This window comes from Abramis brama (assembly GCF_963993115.1).
Source record: "Abramis brama genome assembly, chromosome: 6".
Classification (NCBI taxonomy): domain Eukaryota; kingdom Metazoa; phylum Chordata; class Actinopteri; order Cypriniformes; family Leuciscidae; genus Abramis; species Abramis brama.
The window spans coordinates 31,544,769-31,567,021 of NC_139968.1; the positions used below are offsets into that span (position 1 = coordinate 31,544,769).

The 22,253-nt window shown below is 36.2% G+C and overlaps 2 protein-coding genes across 2 annotated transcripts in view; one reads left to right on the forward strand and one right to left on the reverse strand.

The window, feature by feature from the left end:
* Nucleotides 1-22,253, reverse strand: part of LOC311085769 (elastase-1-like) — a 262,685-nt gene that overhangs the window by 170,230 nt on the left and 70,202 nt on the right. The window lies entirely within an intron of this gene.
* On the forward strand, nt 7,113-8,389 carry LOC311085178 (uncharacterized protein; the record flags this gene model as incomplete). Its single annotated transcript, XM_084117612.1, has 4 exons — nt 7,113-7,123; nt 7,641-7,997; nt 8,089-8,206; nt 8,292-8,389. The coding sequence occupies exons 2-4, from the start codon at nt 7,767-7,769 to the stop codon at nt 8,387-8,389; spliced, it is 447 nt and encodes a 148-aa protein (XP_083973738.1). The 5' UTR covers nt 7,113-7,123; nt 7,641-7,766.

Consider the following 22,253-nt stretch of genomic DNA (forward strand, 5'->3'; position numbering starts at 1 on the left):
CGAGGCTACTGGTCATTCCTAGGATATCTAAGTCCACTAAAGGAGGGAGAGCATTTTCACATTTAGCTCCTAAACTGTGGAATGGCCTTCCTGATATTGTTCGAGGCTCAGACTCGCTGTCCCAGTTTAAAACTAGATTGAAGACGCATTTCTTTAACCAAGCATTCACATAATATTTACCTTTTATACTACAGGTGAATCAGAATGAATGCATTATTGTTATGAACAGCAGCTACGCTAATTATTTTCCTTCTGCTTTTCTTTTGTTATCTCGGGACGCTAGTCCCGAGGTAAATACAGATTGTCAGCTCCAGTTTGTATCCAGCCTCCCATGGAAACTACAGATGCCCCAACACCCGTGCAGAGACGACTCGAAGCCTGTGAAGAGACGACTCGACGCTGGCGATATGTTTATGCCCTAAATTATTGCATGTTTAACTAACTGTATTTTTCTATGTACATTTCTATGTCTTTTTCTATGTACAATTATGCCCTAAATTAATGCATGTTTAACTAACTATTTTTTTTTTTTTTTTTTTTCTATGTACATTTCTGAAATGCACTTTCTGTAAAGCTGCTTTGAAACAATATGTATTGTGAAAAGCGCTATACAAATAAATTTGAATTGAATTGAATTGAATACAGTTTTTCTCAGTCGCTTTGGTGCATTTCTCATAACACTATTTACATTTGCACAACAGTTAATGCAGTTCTCAAAACAATTAGTACAAACTGCAAAACCTAGTTGATAACCTGCGAAAGCGTGTCACTTGCTCAAAATGGATAGCCCATTCCTCAAAATCAAGTATTTATGTCAATGAAAGTGTCAGTGTCATCAAAATAAAAAGTCCTGACACCATCGTTTATGAACAAGATAGTCAAATGGCTTAGTCATGTTTTCATTATGACAGTTTACTCTGTAAATGTTTTCCAATGATAAAAGTCAGATCTTGGTGACACTACCTGAAAATGCTCAATACAGCACTATATACTATTTGCACAGCCATTTGAAAAAATACAGTAAAGTTACACATTACTGTATTTACAGTTTTTCTCAATCGATTTGGTACATTTCTCCAAACTCAGGTAACAGCTCTCAAAACAGTTAACACAGCAAACTAAATGCACTCTTATGTTGACGAAACAGTTAAGTATTCACTGCACAATGAAACACAGCATTTTATTCTAGTAATACATTTATTAAAACTCAATATTAACATCAAAACTAAAAGTGTGTTCTCTGTTGATTTGATAACAAATTCAGCAAAAGATACACAAAGAAATAATTGAAAATACATGTTTTTCATCAAGTTATTTAATGAGGAGTTCAGGTGTATAACAATGAGTTGTCACCGCACAATTTATTTTTTAATGCAAATAAGTACATAGGTAAAAAAACAACAACAAAAAAAAAACCTGCATTAATTGAATCAATTAATTTATTGATCATGCCTCTCAATTACATCTGGCCAGAGAATTTCATCAACATCACAAAAAATATTTTCACGAGTCATGCATCGTGGGAAAAAACGCCTTGAATGCTGTATCCATCCTTGACATGCTTGTGCCCCAATATCTCCACAGGCCTCTTCCATCGCTTGAAGAAGACTTACTTGGTTGTAAGGGTTGCGATCATGTACTTTCCATCTCCAAGAGGAGAAGAATTCCTCAATTGGATTCAGGAAAGGAGAATATGGTGGAAGGAACACCATCCTGAAATGTGGGTGATTCTCAAACCACTCTCGCACCAGTGCTGAATGGTGGAATTGGACATTGTCCCAAACAGCTACAAAATTCCGCACCATTTGCTCCTGATCACCCTGTGGAAATAGGATTTCATTGAGGAGGTTTAAAAAATGTAGGAGCCTTGCTGTGTTGTATGGTCCCAAGACAGCATTGTGTGCCACAACACCAGTTGTAGAAATTGTGGCACAGAGAGTGATGTTGCCTCCTCGTTGTCCAGGGACATTGACTGTAGCACGATGGCCAATCACATTTCTCCCTCTTCTCCTTTTTTTGTGAAGATTGAAGCCTGCTTCATCAATATACAGGTACTCATAATGAGTTGCACTGCTATCCAACTCCAAGATTCTCTAGAGTAAAAAGAACACAAGGTACAAGTTAGTGTTTTACAGTAATTGAGGCATATCTATGTATACTGCTGCTTCAAAGTGTGAACTCAAACTTCAGCAACAGTTTCACAGTAGTATTGACTGCAATCAATGTTTTTTTCAATGTGCAATCAAATCTTTTCACTTACAGTAGCATGGAATAGTTTATGGACACTTAAAATTCAGGAAAAATATATCTTTGTGTTGACAGTAAAAGTGCAGTAATTGGGTTGCACATACTTGAACAAACTGGAATCGCAACTCCTTCACTCTAACGGAGTTCCTCTCAAAGGGCACTTTGTATACTTGCTTCATTCGGATTGCATTCCTCCTTAGAACACGATCAATTGTGGAGAGACTGCATTGGTGGATATTGTGGAACAGTTGATTGTCCTCTGTTATTCTTTGCTGAATTTCTCTGAGGCGAAGGGTGTTGTTCTGGACCACCATGTCAACAATGGCATGCACTTGTTCAATTGAAAAAAGTCTTGTTCGTCCACCTGAATGTTCTCTAACTTCAATTCTGAAAAATGTTTGGACAAGCAGGAACATTTACTGTAGAAATCTAGACCTGTGTCAAACAAGACTACATGGACTCTCATTGTAGAAGTTGAATGATATAGTTACTTACCGGTTTTCCCTCTGAAATGTGCGGATAATTGAAGCCACTGTGGATCTGTTTATATTGGGCTGAACTCTCTGCCCAGCTTCTCTCAGTGAGAGACCATGATTTATGACATGGTCAATAAGTGTGGCTCTGATTTCATTTGAAACACGTGTGTACCCTATCCTTCTACCTCTTCTCCCTCCTCTAACACCTTGCCCTCCTCTTACACCTTGCCCTCTTCTAACACCTTGCCCTCCTCTTCCTCTCGGTCCATCTCTTCTTATATTTTCTACTCTTTCTCTTTCCACTATACCATTGCCCTCCAATCTATCCATCTCTTCTCCCTCTACTCCTCTATCTTCTCCTCTTCCTACATCCTCAGCTCTTCTTTCTCCTCTTCCTACATCCTTAGCTCTTCCTTCTCTTTCTCCTACATCCTCAGCTCTTCTTTCTCCTACATCTTCAGCTCTTCTTTCTCGTTCTCCTACATCTTCAGCTCTTCTTTCTCTTTCTCCTACATCTTCAGCTCTTCTTGCTCTTTCTCCATCTCCTCTTCCTCTTCCTCTTCTTCTCCCTCTACCCTGTCCACCACCTCTCACTCTTACACCTCTTCCATTTCCACTGCTCATTTTTCTTCTTTTTTATTGTCTTTTCTCCACATTCATCTTCTTTGTTGTTTTTCTCTTCCCCTTTTGTAGTTGTTGTAATTAAGACAGCTGTGTGAACATTTAGGAAATTGGCTTTTTCTGTGTTAAGTGGATTACTAACTCATCAGATATCAATTTTGGGTTAATTGAGGACATAAGGTGTGCAACTGACTATTTTACAATTCACAGAGTTTTGTTTGTTGTGTTTTGAAAATGGTACAAAAATGCTTGTGATCTTTGTGAAGACCAATGAAAAAGTTGCAAATGTTTTTCCTGATATATTAAAGATTTGGTTGGCTGTATGAACTGCTGTGATAACATTAGGGAATTTTGTGCACAGTGTTTTGAGAAAATTATGCTTTTGATTTGTAATTTGTATGAAATGAAGGAGCATTTACTATCTGTTTAGGACAATTACAAAGTGTACAGATCACTGTGTTAACTGTTTTGAGAGCAGTTACCTGAGTTTGGAGAAATGTACCAAATCGATTGAGAAAAACTGTATGAGGTAACTGAGTACAAGACACTGAATATATGTATGTTTCACATTTTTACTGCATATGCTCTTTGCAGTTCTAATTTGTTCACAGCATTGTGCAAAAAAAAAAAAAAATACACCATTATTTACAACAAACATAAACTCCCTTTGGGTAGAGCTGTGCACAACTGTACACAATATTGCAGTAGGCCTTATATACTGTATTGGAACTGAACATACAACATACATAGGACTGTAATCATTCATGCACACCCAGACGTTCCTCTCTGTCTAGTCACATAATTTCATCTACATCACAGCGAATATCATCTCTTGCTCAATTGCAAATTGTTCAATTTAGGAGACTTTTTCAGGATTTTTTTTTTTTTTTTAAATGACAGATTTTGACAACTAGTTCAACATTTTTGTATGTAATGACTCAATCAATGAAATGAGGACTATTAGTTTTATATGGAATGACTATTCAGCATTCACAAGTATAGTTAATTTTGACTGACATGACATAAGCAAATGATAATGTTATAAAACAGCAGAGAGTTGTATGAAAGCAATTGATGCATGTCCAAAAGCATTTGCAATTTGTTGGAAGGAATGAGAAACTGCTACTATGATGTGCACAAATGACTAAATGTTGTGGAGGTTGAACTAACTGTTGTGCAAATGTAAATAGTGATGTGAGAAATGCACCAAAGCGACTGAGAAAAACTGTAAGTGATCTTATATTTCTTGATTTTTTGGCTAGTCTTTTGTTATGCTCTTAGGAAAGACTGTCCAAAAGCAATGTGCAGCCTCTACCCCCACCCCCTACTGTTCAATGGAGAAAGAGGGACAGCCAAGGTGAAATAATTTACAAATATCCAAGAGCCAGAAGGGCAACTGTAGAACGTAAGTATAAGGTACTCACTGTATATGCTCATAAAAATGATATATATGTATAATTCTCCATATGTGAGTCCAGAATCCATACTCCATATATACTGTATATATTAAGAAGCAATTGTATATATATATATACATTATGTGAAATTGTGCTTCTGTTTTGTAAATAGGACTAGGAAGTGACCACAACAACCTTTCTGGTAATGTTTAGCTACATCAAAATTATGTTGAGTTTATGTGTATCTCTTTTTGTTTATTTCTTTCTCACATTTCTTTTTAGCAGGTCCACTTTTTGTAGAAGATGACTTGACGGGTGGCCCTGCAAATACCTCTGAGACAGCTGGTATACACTGAAGCAAAATATTGATTAGTGTTTGATATTTAAAAATTAACTTTTTTATATAGATGTGAATAATTCCATCCTTAGACTTTTAATGATGGAATTTTGTTCCACCACAACAACCTTTCTGGTAATGTTTAGCTACATCAAAATTATGTTGAGTGTATGTGTATCTCTTTATGTTTATTTCTTTCTCACATTTTTTTTTTTAGCAGGTCCACTTGTTATAGAAGATGACTTGACGGGTGGCCCTGCAAATGCCTCTGAGACAGCTGGTATACACTGAAGCAAAATATTGATTAGTGTTTCATATTTAAAAATTAACTTTTTTATATAGATGTGAATAATTCCATCATTAGACTTTTAAGTGCATACACATTTATATACTTTTAGATGTAAATCTTGATTTTGTTTTTTAAATATATGTTTATTAATTTGACTTAGATACCATTCTTGAAGAGCTAAAGAGGCTGTTGGACACTAAGGAAGTTGATGATAATGTTATGCCAATGCAAGATCATCAACCTCGGTCTGCATCCAATGACTGGACCATTAGAACTGAAATGAGGGAGGAGAGATGGAAAGAAGCTAGATCTTCACTTGTGGAGAACATTTTGAAAGGACAGGATGCAAGTTCTTTATCCTGCCAACAGTGTAGATCAAATGCAGCTATTGTGCGCTGTAGGGACTGTCTCCCTTACCCTTTCCTCTGTGCCGATTGTGATGAGAGAAGACATGGTAGCTTCTTTGTTCTCCATAATCGGGATTCTCTTGTCTCAGGTTTTGTACAACCCTTACCTCCATCCACAGGATTCTGCCAGGAAGCTGGTCAAATTTCTGTTAAACATCTTGGTAAGATAATGTTATGCTTAGTTGTATTGTTGTTTTATTGTGCTCTTAATATATGATGTTTTTAAATATATCTTATTTTTTGCACAGTTCGACTGCTGCCTGTAGAAATACCTGCCCATATTTGTGATTGCAGTAATGGGACAGTCCTTGTTTCTTCAGGCAGGCCCATGACCCTCATCACTATGAATGGAAAGGACGATTTTTGCATCACATTTTTTCTAATATTTATTACCATTTCCTTATTGTCTAATAATTATATGTAGCTTGTATTACTCCTGTAGGCCGTTACAACCTTAGCATGCCTCACTTGTCCTGTGCTTCGTGTGGACATTCACGAGAGACGTCTTTGTCAGAACTTCAGAGGAGTGGTTACTGGCCTGGCAACATCCCTGCAAGTATGCTGTTCACAACAGATGTGCTCGTCTCATTTCAAGAGATGAAAATGGCATCACCAGGGATGTCTTTTCAAGCATTTGTTAAAATGCTTGATGAGAAAACAATTCTCTTTGGTAGAGCAAGTATTTTATTTGTTTTTAAATTTGATTTATCATTAACCACTGGCAAGTAAAATTACTATTTTCTTTGAAAGTAGTAGAAACCTTTTCATGTATAGATTTAACAACTAAGATATTGAATATAGTGAAAATTATATACAATATGATTCTCAATTCAGCTATGTACACTCCTTAACTGATGTTAAAGTTAAACTATCCTTTATGATTATCCTTTTAACCTTTTGGAGATTCATTTAAAAGAATATGAGTGCTTTCAATGCTACATATAATCAAACATGTTCTACCCAGTAAAACACCAGTATTACATGTGCTTAATTTTGCAGAGTGGAAAAATATCAGCCAATGTCTTTAGCTGCAGTTTTAATGAATGGGTTGCAGCAAGATATGCAGTGGAAAAGATGTGCCAGGAGGAGTTTTTCACTTGTCCAGCATGCACTCCAGACATGCTAGCTGTATGTGTTGACGGAAATCGCAAACACTATCGGTTTAAAAACACAGCAAGGTACTTTTTTTAAATAAAGTGATTTTCTTCATTTTGAATGATGTGTTAATATACGTTCTTGATGTGTTTCACGATAGCACAGAGAAAAGAGGATTATTTGACCATATTTTTATACAAAGTGATGTGGAGGTGTCTGACTTTGTGGACTTTGTACGCAACAACAATGATCACGTAAGTATTTGTATTTATGTTAGCATGATCACGTAAGCATTTTTATTTATGTTGGCAGATATAGATAATTTCTTTTACAGCTTTTCACAAACAATTTTACACATTCCTTAAACTAAATGTATTGCTTAGAAAATAATTAAACAGATCCAGAAGATAAAATATGATGCCCTCTGACAACATGCTATGTGCATTTTTACATTATGACTACTTCAGATATTTGTGTTCATTGTTTTAAAATTAGCTTGGATTGAAGCAGTCAATGTGTAGTTTTTTAAAGGCCATAATATAACAGTTAACTCAGTCAATATGTACAATACATGGTGAGATGGATTTGTTTGTTCAAAGCATTAATCATTTTTGAGAAATCTGTAAACTCATCTTACAAAAGCTAATGTGAATGTTCTGTAAATATTGAATCTTTTTTGTTGATCATGTGTAAAGTCCTGTCACATTTAGAGTGGTCTATTTAGCATCTCTTTTAAGCTTTTTTAAAATGTTTATAATTTATATGATCTAGGTGTCGGGAAGAGGACTGTGTGGTGCATCACAATGGACAGCAGCAAAAGAATTGGCCAAGAAATCAAGCAGCAAACTGGATGAGGAGGGATTAGAGATTGCTGTCTGTCGCCATGGCATTCTCCTTATGGCCTTAAACATGTTCCGAGGGGAAATTTTTGCTTACCCACTCTTTCTTCAGAAAAAACTTGCAGATATGTCACAAGGGAGCATTACATTTTTCTGTTCAGATGTAGCCTGCAAATACTTCCCATATCTCCAACGTGTGTCTAAACAGTGCCCTGAGCTGCAGTCTTTACTGGACATGCATCCTTTTCTGTCTGTGATGCATGCCAAAGCACACTCTTGGAAATGTGAGGTATATTGCCATGCGTTTTAAACATGTACTAATAAGAAGAAATTCACAAATTTTAAATGCGTTGATTTTGTCGGATTTAAAAACTTGTTAGGTCAAGTACAGTGGGGCCTACCAGGAAGGAGCTGGGTCAACTATTGGTGAGGAAGTGGAGCAGGTGAACAGCTTCCTATCTAGAATTGCTGTTACAAGCAAATACATGTCAAAATCAGGTTTGTTGAATTAAGTATGAATAATATAGAATGACTTTTGTTATATACGTACCTCTCATTACATTTTCTTATATTTATGTTATAGGCAGAACAGACATGATTACAACGCAAGCCATGTCCTGGAATAAGCGCAAGGTTCTCAATTTGGGACAAGCTCTAGTTAACAGATATACAAAGGTATAACTTTCTTCTCAGTCACATATTGCAGTTGGGATTTTTAGGTTTTACTCATTTATTCCTATCTTAATTAAAGGTGTAAAAAGTAAATCAAAGTCAATCAGTAGTAGGGGCCGTGTCTACTCATGATAGGGGAGAAGAGAGTGAGAAAAAGAGGGAGGGAAACATTACAAAAGAAGGGAATATCACTGGAAAAAGAGCAATCAAGGGAGGGGTGTGTTTGTTTGAGTTTATTTTAAATATCCAGTGTTTCATAGAAATTGTTTACTGCACCTGTAAATGAAATGCAGGACTTTTTCAAGTTGACTTTGTATTTTGTAGACAATTATCTTCTTTTTCTTCTTCTTTTTCTTCTTCTTCTTTTCGATTTATGTCAGATTGCAACCATGACTTTTGAAGGTGCATACCGCCACTGTATCGGAGTATGTAACATGAGCTATGTCCGTTGGGACTACTTTATATATATATATATATATATATATATATATATATATATATATATATATATATATATATATATATATATATATATATATATATAAACTAAATCCAATTATATATCCCTGTATTTTTATATTGTACAACTGCTTTCTGTGTATCCTTTACCCCATCTCCTATTGTGCCTAACAAACCTTCAAGGTTCCACTTCCTTTCCGCCTGATTTATCTTCTGCTTTAGCCTCATCCTCTCATCCCTATATTTCCTACAATTTAATAGTACATGTTCTACATCTTCCTTGGACCTACATTCCAAACATTCATCTGACTGACTTTTGCCCATTAAAAAAATGTTTTATTTAACCCTGTATGATCAAACCTTAGCCTTGTTAAAACGCTCTCCTCTATAGCCTACTTCTATTCACACCCTGAGCATTAATAGATTTTTGAAAGCTGTAATATTTCCTTCCACTTTTATCCACATCCCACCTGTCCTGCCATTTCTTCATCATTTCTTTTTTAATTGTCGCCTTAGCTTCTCCTTTTCCAAGGGGTATATTTATGACATTGTTCGTCCTGGTTGATTTTTTTTTTGCTATTTTGTCTGCTCCCTCATTCCCTTTTATACTTACATGAGCAGGTACCCAGCAGAATCTCTCATCTATCCATAGTCTCTGTAATCCAAATAAACTTTGTTGGATTTCTAGCATTAGATCTTCTCTATTAGATTTCATATTTTGAATACTATAAAGGGCTGCTACAGAATCAACACAACACACCGCTCTGTCTGGTTTTACTTCCTCACCTCACTGCAGTCCTACAATAATCGCCATCATCTCTGCCGTATACACTGAAGCCTGATCTTTTCCCAATGCTTATATTCGATTATCTTTTTTTCTTCTTTGAACAGTGTTGCCACCCCGTTTTGAGTATTTGTCTTTGACAAGACAATACAATAGAAAATATGCATTAGGAAGTGAAGGTAATACAGAAATACAGAAAATGACAAGGAAAATAAAAGGCAAGGTAAAGAAATTGATAAAACTCACGGTGCTCTACACCTTGGTGCAACAGTATATAAATATAGATAATCACAAAAGAATAATTTAATTCTAATAACAACAACTATAACCAATTATTTTGTATTTCTCGCAGTGTTTCTGTGTGGGCATTTGATTTCAATTACAATTGATTATTAGAATGCGCAACAAACTCAGTCATCTAATTAATTACTTGACAACCTCAAAACATCTTAGCAAAAAGTATGGAGTGAATTGACACATCAGACAGTGAATGTTGTTCATAAATACATTGAGCTAAAATACAGATCATTGTTTTATGGTTAAACAAATAATAAGTTTGTTAATATATTATTAGTAGCCTAAATAAGAATACAATTAATATAATTTGCATAAGCAATTGACATTATTTTTCTAATTTTGAAAAAAAAAAATCATAAACTTGTATTTTTTTGTGTGTAATTAGTTAATTCACTGCTGATGTACTTGTGAGTGCCATTGTTGTGACACTTTTTTGACAGTGTCCTAAACTGGTTCTATGCCTTTATTTTGTCATTCAAACTCACACCATTTATTTCTCTTTATTATTTTATAGAGAGTGTATAATTAATATGAGAATATTACATTTTAAAGAAAACAAACATGTTAATGTGAAATAAATTAATTTTAAATTCATTCAGCCCTCATTTCTCAACATATCATCTTAATTTATTTTAAGTCAAACAATGATTTTTAAAAGATATGAGACACTTCCTGTTTCTCTTTTTGTCAAAACTTCAATTTCTGGTAAATAAATAAATAGTTAGATAATTTCTATAAGAGTTTGCTGAAGCCTGTTTAAAAATAGGCGCATGCTGCCATCTTGTGGTTATACTATTACATTTGATTTTGTTTATTTCTTTCAAACAGATAAAACAATTGTCTGATGTCAAAATGTTCAGACAAAATGTCTGAATTTAATTTACAAATAGAGAAATAGAATAAATGTGTTTTATTTTCTATTTATATTATTTTATATAGAAAAGGTGTATAATTTATTGTCTGTTGTTTAGAAGATTTGAGACTTCATGTTCTCTTTTTTGTGTCATTATTTAATCCCTCAATATGGCAATTTAGCATCCTCAGGTAAAAATTCTGAGCCCAATCTTATAATTTATTTTATTTACAGTGTTTAAGATATCAAGAATCATTTCTCGGGGGCCCGTTCTTCGTACGTTGCTTATTACATCCAAGATCAAATGACACATCCAAGATGATATCATCGTGCGAATCATGATCTGGCTAACTCGGTTTTCGAACACACTTGCTGGATATGATTAGTATCGCTGGATTGAGTTATCTGAGATAATTGCGCGTTCATGCGCTGGTTAAAAGGGGATATGTATCGATAGTAGAAACATTGATCAGCAACGCTGCTATTGGCTGCTCAGCGTGGCCAAAGAGCGCGCTCAGTTTTTCTCCTCAGCAGAGCAAGAACTAATAGTCAAAGTTTATTCGGAATTTTAATGTTTAATCAAAACGCCAGGGAACACCTCAAAGTCTGCAAAAGCCAGGAGAGAGGGCTGGCAAAAAGTAGCAGACAATTTAAATCCGTTAGAAGTGGCCATGTTAGATGTTTTTATCACTTATTAGACTATATTATTGTATTTTAATAATTGCATAATTACTTTGTTCATTGTAATGTCAGAGTCACCACACTAGAACATGGGAACAAATAAAAGTGAAGTACAAAAATATTCTACATAATGGTAATTTTTAGTTATATTATAGTCTCTTTTATAAAATGCACTGTTAAATAAATGGTTGTCTGTTTATAAAAGCAACCAAGAAAAAGGCTGAAAAAAAAGAAGATCTTAGTCTTACACTGTAAAATAATTTTTGCTGCATTAAATTAAGGCGTATAGTCATTTCAACTGTTAAATCTTGAGTAATGATGAATTGCTTTGACTTGTGAAAGTGAAAACTGATAAACTTATGTTAATGTAAAAATATTTTGCCATGAGTTATTGATCACATTTTTCCAGAGTGTAGTTCATTGTAATGACATTGTGTTTTCCTCTTTTGTGCACTTTTACATAATACACCAACACTTGGTGGTCCCAAGAAAGTGGTGGCTGAAATATGTGCAGTAAGTGGACATTTTCTAACTTTCCAAAGGAAAGAAAGTAGGCTATACGACTTTGTAATGTCCATTTGTTTCCATTGCACTGGACAGAATAAACCCTCTCAGATAACTGTCATATGGATGAAGTAGCCTACCTGCAAGTGCATAAATAACTTTACTTAATTTATACTTGTATGATTTATGTCTGCAATATAAGTTGCAGGATTTCACATCTACAAAAAGGCCTACAGAAGAGTCTGCACAGACAGAGAGACATAGGCCTACAGGTGGGCAGTGTATAGCCAACTTTTCCTTTTTATTTGTTGCATGAGGCATGTGTCTAATATCTCTTGTTGCAGGCACTTGACCACTGGCTTTTCTTTGCAAAGAACAATTGAAATAAAACTCAATGAACTAAGCATATTTGTCTTTTATTAAACATTTAATGAAAAGTGTTTTTTTTAATATGGCACATGCAACAATGTCACAGGCCCTGTCAGGTGTGCAACCCTCAGACTTTTCAGACACTGAAATCTTCCCTTTAGCCAAAGTTCATTTCATTGTGTGCCCTTGTCCTGGCTAGAGCTGCATTGTAACTGGTTTGGGTCAGGGAATGGGGTCATAAAACACCTGTCTGCAGGCAGGAACATGTCATAATCACCTATGAAAAAATGCAGTTCTGTTAGGATCAGCATAAGTGTATGTAATACAGTGAGCTTGATATTTAATTGTGGAACTTTTCTTACCACTTTAAAATAATGTGCATAAATGTGAATCTCTGAACATTCTTAAGTCATGCACAGATCCTGGCCATTTTGCTTTCACATTTGTGATATGGAAGATGTTAGTCAACTGCCTTTTTATTTTATTTGATATAATATTACTAATCTGGAATATTAAGAATCACAATAGTAACTGGGCTGCACATTTACATTGTGAACCCCCTTTCTGTTCACATAATCCCCTTCATTGAGGCCTTGATGGCAGTCTATGGTACCAATCACGTTAGTGAAGCCTGAGTGACATATCTGTAATCGGCATGGTCATGATTGTATGATCTTCATAAAAAATTATGATAGCCTAAAAAAAAAAAAACTGCTTTACAACATTGGGTCTTACGTGGCTTGGAAATGCCACAAAAAAAACTAAAACTGTTTTTTAAACCTAAAAGCGACAAAAAACGACAATCTCACGAGTCACGAGAAAAAATATATCTCTCAGAAAGCGCTGCGCTGGACTTCCCGTATCAGCTCCGCTTATGAAGCCGGGATCTAATCCTGTTAACATGAAATAAGCCTGCTCCCGAGCAGGTTTAAGATTGCGCACCTGTTGCTATGACAGCAAGTCCAGGATGAGCGTTGAAGAACCAAACAATCCAAGATCATGCCAAATCGCCAACAATCAAATCCAGCTAAGTGAGTTAGCGACGTACGAAGAACGGACCCCAGGTCTACATCTGCCATGTTTTGAGATTATACTGATGAAGTTTGATGCAAATAAAAGTGACACACTTCCTGCTGCCAGTTGGTGGCTCTATAGGCTTGTTTTTACTGTCTATGTTTTTGAGATGCGCCTTGCCTCGCCTGAAATGTAGTCGAGAGTAGGCGGCTGCAGTGAGAGGAGGAGTGAAAAAAGCGCAAGCCGGACAGTTCTCTCTTCTCGCAGTGGATCTGACTCCTGCGAAATCAAAGATGGATATCGCGGGATTCACGCTCGTGCACAGTGTTTCTAATAAACTGGATGGAATTTAAGTTCTGTTGCTTTTATATGAAAATAAATATAATGAACAAGACACCCAAAGTAGGCCTACTTGTTATTTTCAGCGTGAGCCGCTTTACAAACGGCGCCCCATACGGGCCCCCATTTTTCCACCAAAGACTATAGATATAGAAAGACAGTTCACTTCACTCCTATTACTTATGAATGGGAGAAACTGCAATGTCCGCCTTCTCTGAAGAGCCAATAACTGATTGGTCATTAGGCTTGTTTGAGATGAGCAAAGTCTGCGCAGAATCGATCAACGGTGATCACCGCGAGATGCATGACGGTTAGAAATGTGTCCGAGTGCGGTCCGCCTTGCTCTGATGTCATGCTGACGTATGTCAAAAAACTCTGCACGTGTCAGATTCTGCAGTCACGCGCAGTTGCTCTCCACTGACTGCGCTGATCAAAAGCACGATGGCGGGAAACGACTTACTGCCGACACAGCTTAAAGCTCATTGGTTTAAAAAACCGTGATGTATTGTTCTCTTTTAAAATGTTTGATTTTAAAACTCTGATATCATGTTTTATGTGTAGCCTATAGGTTATGTGTGATGATTATTTTTTTCCCCGGTTGTGAGATCCATGCGTTCAGCGGGCGCTCGGCGCTCATGTTTCCCGGCTGGATGAGCCTTTCCTCGGCTAGTCCTCGGCGTTCGTCGCTGACTCCGACGGTAGTGGTTAAACATAAGATATAATTCGTTTTGTGTAGACCTAACGGGCGATCTTTGGTCTCGTGAATATATAATGAGTTCCCTGTCAATCGTTTTGGCTGAGGGCTAAGTTTAGTTTCATATTAATGTTATTTGTATTACTTTACTTGTAATGTTAGACTAGAGCGCTGCATTTGGATATTTGACTGAATTGTTTGCTTTATTTCTTATTGTATAGCTTCTTGTACTTTACTTAAACTTTTATATAGGCTATTATTGATAAAACTGAAATTTTACAAAAAGAAATATGGTTTCTTGTCATTTTTTATTACAAGATTATCACTGATGTTTATTGCAACATTTGTACAAATGCATTGCCTGGAATATGTTTATTTTATTTATTTTTTTAAACGAAAAGAGGTAACGTTAGGGTTGTGTTTTAAATTTCGTTTTGTTATAAATAGAATAACGTATAACGTGCAGTGAATAATCAATATGCGTTGCGCATGAACCACATTTGTGTCCCTATAATGTTTAATTTATTTAAACGAAAACGAAAAGAGGCAGAGTGGTGTTTTATAACATATTTCGTTTTATTGTTGCTTAAAATGTAACGTTACATACTGAGTAAGTTAACAGAGATAACCGGAGTAGCAGAGCGAGCTGAGTGACGCTTTTAAGAACGCGATGTAGCCTACCATGTAGGAGTCGCATGGCAAGTAGGCCTACAAACTTTGCATAGCCTACTTGATATTGAGAAAAGCCTAATGTCGGCGCTTGTCTTCTTGTGACAAACATGTCGAGGAGCAAGAACAAGATCTGCTGTATGTCATCCATTGTAGTTTACTATGTTCTTCTTCGCGCGAAAATGACGTCGATCGAAACACCACGCCTATCAAGTAAGGGTACTGTTGGCAGTGGAAACGCTAGCCAGATCATGGTTAACAGACCCGAACCGTACCGTTCTGTCCCGTACCGTACCGTACTGCTCAGTGGAAACGAGGCATTAGATGCTCCTGTAAACTCGCGCTCGATCGGCCCAAAGTCCGGCGTCCGACCAGCGTGGAAGGTCTGAACGTGTTACTGTCTTTTCTCGAGGCAAAGTATTTTTTTATTTATTAAATTCAATACATTTTAATATGTATTCTCTCGTTATTTCATCTGACTCCATAAATGAAAAGGTTTTAATGATATCTTTGGATCATTAATTGTAAGTGAATGTTTGACTATTCCTTTTAACTCTTTAATGAAAATAATGTCAAAGTCAATTAAAATCAAATGTAACAATTTATTATCTCCGGTAAATGTATCATGCCAATTTCATAATCAATTCAAAGATAATCGATACAAAACATCAACTTCTCTGGAATAAAGAAAAGAGATGCATACCAGCATTAAGAAATACATGAGGGCTGAGAGCTCTCACTCTCAACCTCACGGACCAATCTGAAATACAGAAAAGGCCCCGAACTCTCTGCTGCATTTCATTATAAGATAGCTACTCTGTGGTAATTATTCACATTAAACTATACATTTTTGTGGGTGATTTCAGGTGATCATCTGAGCATGAGAGAGAGAGAGGGTGAGGGGAGAGGGAAAGAGATTTAGATGAATCAGAGGTGAGACTTTCGTCTCGATGGTGCACGAGGGCCAGTTCAAATGGTAATCTCCAGAGAGGTCCTTTTGTCCTCTCAGGGTCTGGTCGCTCTTCCAACAGACCCTAATTTCTCAATTCTTACACTCCCAGAGCGGTTAAATATGTTTTTCAAATATGTTTTTTTATGCGCCTGTTCTTGTCTTATTTGAAATAGGCTATATATATATATATATATAAATTACAGGAACGTCTTTCTGTCTGTCTGTGTGTGTGTCTGTTATTCGCATATCTCTCGATTTTAAACTTGACAGGTTTCTTGCTACGGGCACGAGTAAGTGCAGTGCCAAAATGTAACGTTGTTTGGATTAGAAATGCAAAAGATATCATTAAATATATCGGTAAAAGAAGCACACATTGGCTTTTGCCACTCGGCTAGCTGCCACTCCCCCTCTCACACTGACTCTGAGTGAGCACAGCTGTCCACTCCCCCAAGTCAACTGCACTGTTTACTTCTGAATATTATATTTTATTCTGGTGCGCTTAAAGTTACTGCTACTGTGTAATAGTAGCCTAGCCTATGCTATTCATCAACTAAACATATCCTATTCAATGTGTTCACAGTCTCTTTCACGGCCATCATTTGTAGTAGCTATTCACAAACTGTTTGCTCAAGCGTAGCGTTTTCTCAGAGTTCAATGTGTAGCCTGCTCCCTGAATCGAGTAGTTCAAATTTCCATATTTATTGTAGGCCTATGTCATTATGTCAGTATCAGTATTTGCTTTATACCATGCACAAATAAAAAGGTCACTGAACTTTTGCTGTGTAATTGTGACAGCACTCAAATACACCAAACCAATAATTACTAAAAACACACACAAAAATGTATTTTGCACAGGCACTTTGCACTAGTAAACTGAAATGCACAAAGAATTTCTCGGTAGGGGTTCAATCTTCAGCTGGCTGGCAGGAGCCGCCACTGGCATGTCACGTGACCTGTCAGTGGCTGGCTGGCAGCTGCCAGTCGTGATCACGGCCATTTGACTGGGTTTTTCTCCCCAAATCCTTTTTTTTCCACACGGATACTTTAAAATGTGATTCCTCTTCTCACTTCTAATCCACATTAACAGCGTTTACATGCATGTTTCTAAAGCAGGTAAATAAAATGTATATCTGTCAAAATGACGGAAAGCACTTTGAAATATTATCATGCAATGCTAAAGTTAATGAACAATTTTGATAAAGGCAATGGACGTTACATAATGCAGATATATATTACTACAGTGATATTTTTTTTTTCACCAACAAAATATGCATCGTGCTGTGACGGATTTGAGATGAACCGCACAGCTTAATTGTATAAAAATGCAAGAGCCAATCAGGAGAGAGGTTTGGAGGATCTTCAGAGGAAATAAACGAATAAAAGCGGAAGTGGAAGGAGCAGGGGGAGAGTTGAATTGCATTGAGTGTGCGGAAAGAGACTGCAGATTCTAGTCGCGGGCAGATTTGAATCACACTGGATTACCAGCGCCTGGCTGGCTTTTGGAACTTTCTAGCAGAGACTACAGAGCGCTTGTTTTGTTGGCGAGTACAGCGTGTTGCCTGGCACGAAAAATTGCCGGTTCACTTCCGAGACTGTGTGCTGATTGAGCGTTTGTTCCTGCGTTACCGAAGCCGCCTGCAAAGTGTTGCTGGATTCACCCGTGGGTGTTTTACCTCGATGTGTGTTCAAGTTCAGTGGACAAAGAGGGATTATTCGTCTTGGATCTCCTCTCCTCTCTCTGGTGATTCCTAGACTGCCGACCGACTCACTGCAAGTACTCACTAAAAACAAGCACTTCTCTGACTATAAACTCAAGCTCTCAAGCGCAGAGCCATTTACACACACACAAACACACACACACACACACACACACACACACACACACACTCCACACGTAGCTCACCTACCTCACACACGTAGACTCACTGCAAAAGCGTGTTTTGGTTATTTGTTTTTATGTCCTTTTTTTTCGGGAGAAACTGTTGTTTTGGAACGGTTATTTTTCTTTCTTTTTGAGTAATTAACGAACTCCCTTTTGAACTAATAATCTCCTACAACGCACTGCATCAAAAGACTTCTGTTTTGTGTGTTTGATTCGTGTATTTGCATTGATTCACCGTGTGAAACTTTGTCTTTTCTGTTTTGATATTTGAATATTACAATTTGATTTGTTATTGAATCTATTGGGTGTTTTTTTTGTGTGGGTGAACGAATTTCATTATGCAATCTAATAGTGTGTAATTGGTGGTTTAACTATTCTGGGGTAAAATATTACATTGAATTATTTTGGTGGATTAAATTCTACCTGGCGCCCGAATTATTTCATTTAGAATTTAAAAATCCTTTTCAAGGGCGTGCCACCGTTACAGTGCAAATTCATAAGTAAAAAAGGGTTTTAAATAATAAATCAACTGAATTCCAAGTGATCAAGGGCTTAGTGCATTCCATTTAAACCTAAGCAATGACGGAACTAGACGGAAGGAAGTTGAAGTGAGTGAAGGTCATCACATTTTTAAGTGGAACGCAGCCCTTATCAGTATGCAGAAGTTTTAACACACTTCCTGTTTCTTGCCATAAATGTGTTGCCTCACCGCGGCCAAACCATTCGAGATATAAAAAAAAGCCGTTCGCAATTTAGCATCCTCAATATCCTTCATGCTGACCAAATTTGGTGTGATCAGATAAATCCCCTAGGAGAACATGCATTTTTCAAACAACCAATAGCCGACTTCCTGTTGGGTGGGCACAGAGCGCAAAAGTTGTTCGGTCAGAATGATGAGATCAATAAGTGTATGAATTTTGTAGGTGAAAAGGGCTGCGCTGGCCCGCATATTCAACCGTTTAAAAGGTGTCAGTCCATTTTTATCTGATAGATCCCGCTGTCAGACTGTTTTGAAATATGTACAAATAAATTTTACACATAAAAACATCAGAGTTTTAACATTTCTGACGTTTCATAAAATAACAGAATGTTATTGTTTAAACTAGGGCTGCAACTAACGATTATTTTGATAATCGATTAATCGGACGATTATTTTTACGATTAATCGATTAATCGGTTTATGTACTTATATTTTAGTTTTGTCCATTTTTCCTCCCAAGTAAATTAACAAATGGTCTTTATCATTCAACATAGACTTTTTAGAGATTTTAACCATTTTGTATTGTCATATCCTCATCAAAAACATACCTGGAGTTGTTTTATTATGTGTTAGTAATCCTTTGTCGAACTCTTCTGCAATCAAAACACTGACCCATACGTACTCTAGCAAATTTCACAAGGAGATTTCAAATAATGTTTTCACCATGGCAGTCCTTTGGGCTCCTAAAGTAGTTTAACATCCCGAACAAAGCTTATTAATGAATCTTGCAGAACATATTTTCACGAAGAATAAGAATAAAACAGAATACAGTTGCAGTAAATTGCATTTTATTTATTTATTTCCTGTAAACACACAGCTTATACCTGGGAAACAGCTTTATAGCTTATGCTGTGAACTCAATTAGAAAGTTGAAAGTAGCTCAACCTTATGGTAATACGCTATGACGCGGTTCAGCGGCAAACGCCAGCAACCAATCGGAATATAGACGTCCTTCGCGCTGGCTGATTCCGGAGAAACAAACGATAAACATTAGTTCCTACCAAAACATTAGTTCCGAGAAAAAATAATTAATTGCAGAGTTTAACCATCATAGAGTGAAACAAAGTGTATCATTTGCATGTGTTTTTAAGTCCTGTCAGCTTGACAGGGCATATATAAGAACGAGCAGAGAGAGAGAGAACCCCGGCCGCGCGCGCGCACTCACCCGAGCTCTGTCTTGCTCTCTCTCTCCCTCGCGCATATTAATCAAAATCAATTGATACGATGGTGTCGAAAAAAAAAACTCTCCAGTGATGAAATGTTTTCTTTGTTGACAAATCTTGTGCGATATCCTAAACTGCCGAATGCTGCTTCGTTCGATTAGTTTTATCTTCCGCTTTTTTCTTTTTCTTTCTCGAGCTCCACTGCCGCCTGCCTCCGCCATCTCGCTGAATGCTGCACAGACGCTGTGCGGGAAGCATGTGACATAAAACAAGGCCAGCTATTGGCTATTCGCTACTTCTCCTGCTGTACTGGCTGAGTAAAACCTCCGGTGGCTCATTACTGCCACACTTTGGTCACCGCAGATTTTAAATATGCACGAAATGAGCCGCTTACGGCAAATAAAATGAGCCGCTTACGGCAAATAAAAGTTATTTAGCAACTAATCGATGACTAAATTAGTTGACAACTATTTTAATAATCGATTTTAATCGATTAAATCGATTAGTTGTTTCAGCTCTAGTTTAAACCAATGAGCATTAAGCTTTATCATCAGCAAGAGGTTTCTGGAGCTCTAATGGTGTGGAGGGATAGAGTAGTGGGGAGGGTTAGATATTCTAGCTCCACCCATCAGGCCCAAATTACATTTGCTCCTCCTCCCAGGACATAAGCTCCATGTTTGCTCTGCAGTGAGCACCACTTAAGCGTTGGTGTTTATTCACACTGACAGCAGAGTTACACACAACAGACCAGCAGCACAGGCCTTTTCAGCTCTTCTGTTGCTGTATTACAAAACGTTCATAGTTTATTATGACATTTATGTTTTTTTTTTTTTTTCATTTGTTTGTGTTTAAATGTAGCCTTTACAAAATTAGGAACAGTTGTTATTCAAAGCCATTCAGCGAAATGCCAAAGACAATATGTGACGTGTTTATATTCTTCTGTTTGTGCTTATGGAGTCTGAGTAGTAAGTATTTTTATGGCTTCATTTCTGTTTATATTATCATTTGTCCACATACACATCATTCTGTTGTTTCCATTCATTCAGTTTTGTCAGAAAAATATACTCAAATATGTGTGTTCATTATGTTACTTTGTCTTTTTTTTATTTTTTTTATCTATGACATCAAAGGGTTTAATTTATTGCCATTTTTAAATATACATTGAAATTAGTGAAGTGAAGAGTTGTTTTGCAATGATACATTTTTAAATTGTTTCAAACTGACAAAAATGTGTTAAATCTCCAAAAGTGGCAAACCTGAGTAAATTCTGAGTGAATATTTCTGTTTGCTGTTCAGGAGTGTTTGGTGTTGATGAAGTGAAGTCAGTGTCAGTGACTGAGGGAGAATCTGTCACTCTAAACACTGATACTGAAATACAGACAGATGATCTGATAATGTGGAGAACTGTACACAACAACAGTCTCATAGCTAAAATCAAAGAAAATAACTATAAGACAGATTATGATGAGAGATTCAGAGACAGACTGAAGCTGGATGAGAAGACTGGATCTCTGACCATCACAAACACCAGAACCACAGACTCTGGACTTTATACAGTCACCAGCACCAGATCAAAGACACCGCTCAACACATTCAATCTTAACGTCTATAGAGAATCACTACCATGTTTTATTTTTATTTATATTTATATATATACACTACCATTCAAATGTTTGGGATTGGTAGGATTTTTTTATGTTTTTAAAAGAAGTCTCTTATTAGATAAAATATAGTAAATAGTATGACAATTTAACTGTTTTGAATTTTAAAATCAAAGCTTTTCAAAGCTCAAAGCTGAATTTTCATCATCATTTCTCCAGTCTTCAGTGTCACATGATCCTTCACAATCATAATAATTTGATGCTCAGAAAACATTCATTATTATTGTTATGTTTTTAAATAAAAAAATAAAAAGCAGGTTTCTTTGATGAATAGAAAGTTCTATTTAATTTATTTGCAATAGAATCTTTTGTAACATTATAAATGTCTTTACTGTAACTTTTGATCAATTTAGTGCATCCTTGCTGAATAAACTTATTGATTTATTTTAAATTGTGATAATATTTTACAATATTAGTTTTTTTTTTTTTTTGCATTTTTAATCAAATAAATGAAGCATTGGTGAGCACAAGAGACATTTAAAAACTTTTTAAAAACATTATTAAAAAAAGATTAAAAAATCGTACCCCGATCCCAGACTTTTGAATGGCAGTTTATGCGTGTTTGTAAGTGTGCGTGCAGGTTGGTCTTTTTGAATAATTGTCATAATTACTGAGAATATTATAAAATTATATAAAGACAATTCTGTGATGATACAAATTAATTTGTGCATTTATACATTCTTATAATTACATATTTTAATAATAAATATTTAAAAAAATGTGTTCTCTGCTACATTCATTCAATTTGATATGTAATGAACTGACAAATATCACAGCACTCTATACTAAATT